General features: G+C 37.7%; 1 protein-coding gene across 1 annotated transcript in view; it reads right to left on the bottom strand.

Moving 5' to 3' along the window:
• Window positions 1–468: 468 nt before the first annotated feature.
• LOC148949430 (fumarate hydratase, mitochondrial-like) overlaps window positions 469–7,595 on the bottom strand; it is a 28,428-nt gene continuing 21,301 nt past the window's right edge. The window contains exon 2 of the mRNA XM_089093457.1: window positions 469–1,923. Coding sequence (XP_088949583.1) covers window positions 540–1,923 — 1,384 coding nt within the window. The 3' untranslated portion in view covers window positions 469–539. The remainder of the gene's footprint in view (window positions 1,924–7,595) is intronic.

Genomic DNA, 7,595 nt, shown 5'->3' with positions numbered 1-7,595 from the left:
TGAATTCGAAACGGACATTATGCTAATTATTGATAAAAACAGTGGGTAAAAATGACCAACCAGTCGGTGAAATCCCTCGTCCCCCCAAACATTTTGGCTAGTAACACTCCTGCCCATCCCTCCTACATATTTGTCTGTTCCTGACAATAACTCGTCGGGATGCATACACCTTTATTCAAAATATCTACTTTGCAAAGGTAAAATGACATTGCATAGCTTAGTTAAAAGTAACCAAGAAAGTCTTTACAATTGAATTCCAAAATGAACTTGCCAAGTATAAATTTTTGGCAGTCTTTTTTGTAAAACAACTTCCTTGCGTCATCCATCTAACATTCACTAGACACTAGGTATCTACTTTTTGGCCAATTTGAAATATAAAGAAATAAGCATTTATCTTTATTACTTCAATTCTGTAGAAAAATGAAAAAAGACTTTCAGTTGTAAGAATTCTCATATTAAAAGGAAAAGAAGCAATGAAACAGTTTATTAACACATTATCAGTCAGCAAATAGTTATGTACAAGGAAATATCAATTTTTATTATTTAGGGCCCAACATATTCTCAGGTCGCACCCATTTGGCAAAATCTTCTTCAGACACATAGCCCAGATCCATTGCAGCCTTTTTCAAAGTTTTGCCTTCTTTATGCGCTTTTTTAGCGATCTGAGCGGCTTTATCATAGCCAATATATGGATTTAGAGCTGTAACTAACATAAGCGACTGATGAAGAAGTTTGTCAATATTGTCTCTATTAGCCTCAATGCCATCAACACAGTTTGTGGTAAAGGTTTTGGAGCTATCTCCAATTAGACGGATAGAACGTAAAACGTTAGCAACTATCATGGGTTTAAAAACATTTAGCTCAAAGTGTCCCAAGCTGCCACCAACTGTGGCTGCTACATGGTTCCCCATCACCTGGGCAGCTACCATAGTGATTGCTTCACATTGAGTTGGATTTACTTTTCCAGGCATAATGCTGCTACCTGGCTCATTTTCTGGAAGAGCAAGTTCTCCAAGCCCACATCTAGGGCCAGAAGCAAGAAAACGAATATCATTAGCAATTTTCATAAGACTAGTAGCTATAGTATTCAAACTTCCAGAGAATTGGATGAGTGCATCATGAGCAGCTAGTGCTTCAAATTTGTTTGGGGCAGTCACAAACGGTAGCCCAGTTAGTTCAGCAACTTTTGCAGCAACAGCTTCATCATAACCCTTAGGTGCATTGAGCCCAGTTCCAACAGCAGTGCCTCCAATAGCAAGCATGTACACATGTGGCAAGCTAACTCTTACTCTTTCAATACCAAAGGCTATTTGTTGGGCAAACCCACTAAATTCTTGACCCAACGTAAGGGGTGTTGCATCTTGAGTGTGTGTCCTTCCTATTTTGATTATGTCAGCAAACTCTTCAGATTTTTTCTTTAAGGCATCATGGAGCATTTGAAGGCTGGGAAGAAGAATATTCTGAGTTTCTACAGCAACAGCAATATGCATTGCTGTAGGAAATGTGTCATTTGAGCTTTGGCTTTTGTTTACATGATCATTGGGATGAACTGGCTTCTTACTTCCAAGTTCTCCACCGAGCAGTTCAATAGCTCTGTTGCTTATCACTTCATTAGCATTCATGTTGCTTTGAGTACCAGAACCAGTTTGCCAGATACTTAGAGGAAAGTGTTTTTCATATAGAGAGCCATCAATAACCTCATCAGCAGCTTTAGATATAGCATTGGCCACTTCTTGGTCAAGTCCAAAATTTCTATTGACTTCAGCACATGCCTTTTTTAGAACACCAAGAGCTTTAATTACAGGTAGTGGCATCCGTTCACAATCACCACCAATAGGGAAGTTCATTGTAGATCGAACGGTTTGTGCTCCATAATACCTATCTGCTGGTACCTGAAGTTCACCAAAAGTGTCAGATTCTAACCTGAAAATAGGGAAAATAACAATGTTACTAATTAATATTTTGTTCTAACGATTATTAGCACAGTGGGATTTTAAGCTAGACGCAAGCGTGGATGTAAGCTTTTTATTTCAGAAATGCACAAAGCCTTAAAAATGCATGCATATTCTTAGCCTTAAAAATGCATGCATATGATAGACAAACAATGGTTTCTTACTAGCACTTCCCTAGATGGACTTTTTGTTGACTGTTCTCTTTCTTTAGTTCTTTGATTAACTTACTTTGAATATACCATAGTTATTGGACCTTTGAAGTACGTTGAGCAAAATGGCTATCTCAAAATTTTGATTGGACGAAATTGGGGGAGGGGGCAAGCTGCACTCTAATCTTTTTGGTCGCTTAAAAAGGGCACTAGCAATTCTAATTTCCGTTCGAATGAGCCATTAAACATCTCTCAATGATATTCTGGTAACCCGCTAGTCTGGTAGAAATAAAAAGAAAAAAAAACATCAATGCTACTCAAGCAAAAAAGTGATTTTCTTTGTTGTTCAAGCTGGGGGACTGTAATTTTCCTATATGAAGTTTTCGACCATACAGATTCCAATGGTGCACTTTTTATTTCCACCCGAAGTATCAAAGTAACAATAAGCAATTTGCATAAACTAAAGTCCTTGCCCCGTAAACCAAAGTTGCCCCGTAAAACAGTAAATCCAATGATCAAAGTTAACAAAGTAACAATAAGCAACTAGCAGAACTCATAGCCCTTGCCCCGGGAGCTGACATGTCCTGATCATTCCTCGAACCATAGCTTATAACCCTTGCCCCCAGGCTCTTGGGGGTTGCTTTGACCCCGAAGGCATCGTTATATGATTTTTGGACTGTTTTGTACAAAATGACTATCTCAAAATTTCGACCGGATGGATTTGGGGAAAAGAGGACTTGGAGGGGGGGCTGTTACCCCCAGATCAATTTTGACTCTTAAAATGGGAAACTAGTCTTTCATTTTCCAATCAAATGACCCACCTCCGATGTTTATACAACCACACTTCAATTTAAACCATATATGCCCCGTCTTATAACTTACAACCCATATCCTCGGGCTCTGCAAGCTTGTAACAACCCTGGAGGCATTGTTACATGATCTTTGGATAATTTTGAACAAAAACTTTTGGCTATTTCAAAATTTCGATCGGATATATTTGGGGAAAAGAGGGGTGGGGGAGGCTAGTTGTCCTCCGATCACTTCTGGCTCTTAAAAAAGAACTATAACTTTCAATTTCAAATCAAATAAGCCCTCTCCAAAGTTTATACGACCACCCCTTCCATAAACACCTGGTATGACCCTGAGGCATAACTTACAACCCTTGTCCCCGAGCTCTGGGAATTGTGTCAACCCTGAAGGAGTTGTTATACGATCTTTAGACTATTTTAAACGGAATGGTTGTCTCAAAAGTTCGATTGGATATATTTGGCGAAAAGCGGACGGGGGGGGGCTATTGCCCTCCAATCACTTTTGACTCTTAAAATCAAATGAGCTTTCTCCAAAGTTTATACGACCACATCTTCCATAAAAACCTTATATGCCCCAGGCTATAATTTACAACCTTTGCCCCCAGGCTCTGGGGGCCTGTGTCAACCCCAGATGCATTATTATATCATACATGAACTATTTTGAGCAAAATTACTATCTCAAAATTTTGATCGGGTGCATTTGGGGAAAATAGGCCGTTGGGAGGGGGGGGGGGCTATTTACTCTACTATCATTTTGACTCTTAAATATGGAAGTACAACTTTCAATTTCCAATCAAATAAGCATCCTCCAAAGTTTATACGACCATCCCTTCCATAAAAGACTTATATTCCCCCGGGCTCTGGGGGATTATGTCAACGCCCGAGTTTTTTTTATATGATCTTTAGTCTATTTGGAACAAAAAGGCTATCTAAAAAATTCTATCAGATGCATTTAGGAAAGAGAGGGCGGGGGAGGGGCTAGTTGCCCTCTGTTACTTTTGACTCTTAAAAAGGGACCTATAACTTTCAATTTCTAATCAAATGAGCCCCCTCCAAAGTTCATACGACCGCCCCTTCCATAAAAACCTTATATGCCCCAAAGCACAATACTTACCCCCGGGCTCAGGGGGGACTGAGTTCACTTCGAATATTTTTGTTATCTAACCTTAGGACCATTTTGAACAAAATGTCTATCTCAGCATTTTGACGAGCGTGGGGGGGGGGGTCTAGTTGCCCTCCAATGACTTTTGACTCTTTAAAAGGGAACTAGAACTTCCGATTTCAAATCGAATGAGCCCCCTCCAAAGTTTATACGACCACCCCTTCCATATAAAGTACCTCTAAAAAAATTACTAATAATAAATTAATGCCTTATAGCCTTTAGGATATGCATAAATCAAAACATATAAAATTCATTAAGTTTAACGTTACCCACCAAGCGCTAAGATCCTAAGAAAAATATGCCTAATTGTAGAAAAAGGGGAAAACACCCACTAAAAGTCAAGGAACCTTAATATGAATCGTACCACCAGATTTAATCTAACAGAGAATCCACCGCACAGGTTTCAAGCTCCTATTTGCAAAAATATGGAATTCTGTTGTTTCTTTCTTTTCAAAAGAAAGACCACGGCTGAGTTCCAGGTTTAAGGTTTTATTATTAATACCATATTACACAATATATAAAAATCCCTGACCGAGGGAAAATTCGACAGAGTCGCAATTATTGCTTTTTTCCTAGGTGTGATCGTATCGAACTAAAGGTCCTACAATATCGGGATAGGGTTCATTCGAACGGAAATTAAAAGTTATAGCGCTCTTTTTCGGGGACCAGTAAGGTTAGAAGGCAACTAGCCTCCCCCCCCCCAAACCCCCATCTCCCAAAACACATCAGATCCAAATTTTTATATACCCATTTTGTTAAGCATAGTTGAAAAGGCAAATAACTATGCCTCTTCAGGATCCCCACTCTTTTCTTGAAATGGTTTTCCAAGACATTTTAAAGACATTTTCCGCTGCTAATCATCCCCAATACAGGCCAAAACACAATATAACATCTATTAAAATAAGGCGGTGCGATAAGCGAATATTACCGTCATATGGGGATATATTTTGGAATAGATATGATATTGTAGCTATACCATAATATTGGTAATATAGTTGTGCATAGAATTTTGTCTTTAACAATCCCATTTACTTTCATCTACTTGCAATGTAATACAATTAATACAAGTTATTCGCTTCTTTAGTTCTGACAATGCTATTTTACATTATGACATCAAGTTCAATCTCTCACAGTCAAGCTCTGTTTACAAACAGTAACTAACGTTAGACAATATCAACTAGTATTGGACTTCTAAATTGATTGCGTATACTCACACCGAGGCATATTGTGCATAGATAATGGCTTAAATTGCCATTATAAATTATTTTGAATTATCACATCTTTGTAACAGTCATTTTGCTGAAAAGGATATACCTTTTGTAAAGCTAATTGTATTTAAATACAAAATGAATTCAGCCTAATATGACATGGATCTGAAGTAAAATATTCTGAGGAATTAATCAGGGTAAAATACCGGTATATATTGAATAGTTTTGGTGTTATTTTCTACCTTCTACCTTGCATTTTTTACATTTAACCCAATTTCTTAATGTTTCTTCATCTCCCTCTTTCTCTCTTGCTCTTCTCAGAAACTATTTTATGTTCAATAAATCACCAAAATAATTCCTTACAGTTTATCTATTTACTGTTCACCTCCAGCTGACTTAGTGCATCTAACACTTGCATTCGGGAAGTGAAAATCAATGCAAAAATAAAAATAATATAAATATCAAACTTAAATCCTATTATACCGTGCAAAAATCTCAATATAAAACAAATTGATTGCGTTTACTCACACCGAGGCATATTGTGCATAGATAATGGCTTAAATTGCCATTATAAATTATTTCGAATTATCACATCTTTGTAACAGTCATTTTGCTGAAAAGGATATACCTTTTGTAAAGCTAAATGTATTTAAATACAAAATGAATTCAGCCTAATATGACTTGGATCTGAAGTAAAATATTCTGAGGAATTAATCAGGGTAAAATACCGGTATATATTGAATAGTTTTAGTGTTATTTTCTACCTTCTACCTTGCATTTTTTACATTTAACCCAATTTCTTAATGTTTCTTCATCTCCCTCTTTCTCTCTTGCTCTTCTCAGAAACTATTTTATGTTCAATAAATCACCAAAATAATTCCTTACAGTTTATCTATTTACTCTGCACCTACAGCTGACTTAGTGCATCTAACACTTGCATTCGGGAAGTGAAAATCAATGCAGAAATAAAAATAATATAAATATCAAACTTAAATCCTATTATACCGTGCAAAAATCTCAATATAAAACAAAGCAATGCCATTTGAATAAAATGTTCCTAAAAAATAAATCTCAGTTATTGTAGTTTCTTGACGCTCTCCTGCACGTCTACTAGTGTTTTTGCTCGAGTTTCTGTAGAGCTTCCTCAGCTTCGCTTACAGCTTAATCTATATTGTGAACAAATTATTCATGCTATTAGATGTGCTGATCATGCAGCTGTAACTGTTTGCAAGTCTCGAACAAAAACGAAAAAATATGGTTGGTCTCGAGATCAAATTTTAGTTAGTGCTTGTTCCCAGGCTAAAGTATGGTTGTGTATATGGCAAGAGTGTGATAGGCCTAGAGTTGGTATTGTAAATGCCATGGCCGTATCCAGGGGGGGGGGGGGTTACCCGGTTTGAACCCCCCCCGAAATTTTTTGACCGACTCGAAAATGAGTCGAAAATTAGTAAAACCTAGGTAAAAATCAGTAAAATTAGTCGAAAACTGAGTCAAAAATTAGTAAACCCCCCCCCAAAAAAAGTCAAAAATTGGTAAACCCCCCCCCTGAACAAAAATCCTGGATACGGCCCTGGTAAATGCTGTCCATATTCATACGAAAAGAAAGTTTTGCAAAGCACTCCATGATCATGCTGCCAATATCAAAGCTGAACTGGCGGCAAAAATCGCTGACGATCCAAATTTGCTTTGGAAGTCTCGCCCCGGTCGATCTACCGTTTTTAGTGCCTTAGAAATACCCGAGTCTGAGTGGGTGGCTCATTTTTCTGGCTAGTTTAAATCCCCTGATAGTCCACAGGCTAAAAAGTTTGATGAACAGTCGAGCTAAATCTGAGCAGGTAATTATTGGAGGCAATTTGATTAAAGAGGTCATACTGAAGCTTAAAAAGAAGTTTTCTTGTGGGTTGGATGAGATTTGTGTACGCTATTTTGAGTTAGCCAGCGATAACCTTTTTGATCATATCGATTTATAGCTCCAGATGATTTTTACAGTAGGAGTTATGCCCGATAGCTTATGTTTTGGTGTTGTAACTCTGGTTTTGAAAAAAGGGAAACCGCTTTCTCAATGTTCGTCTTATAGGTCCATTACAGTTTCTAGTGTGTTTTCAACGATTTCTGAGTTGTTGATTATTGACCATATTTGTCAACAGTGTGTCCTGCCTCCTTTTCAGCTTGGGTTTCAACCGCGTTTCGGTTGCTACCATGCTTTTAGGAGTTTATGTACAGTATTAAAGGATGCTGAAAGGTCAGGTAGTCCTTTGGCTATTGGCTCCTATGACAGTAGTAATGCTTTTGGATCTCTAATTCATTCTCAGGCT

This window comes from Artemia sp. Qi Xiang Cuo, chromosome 8 (genome assembly GCF_049724085.1).
Source record: "Artemia sp. Qi Xiang Cuo chromosome 8, ASM4972408v1, whole genome shotgun sequence".
Classification (NCBI taxonomy): domain Eukaryota; kingdom Metazoa; phylum Arthropoda; class Branchiopoda; order Anostraca; family Artemiidae; genus Artemia; species Artemia sp. Qi Xiang Cuo.
This window is presented reverse-complemented; position numbering and strand designations above follow the sequence as displayed.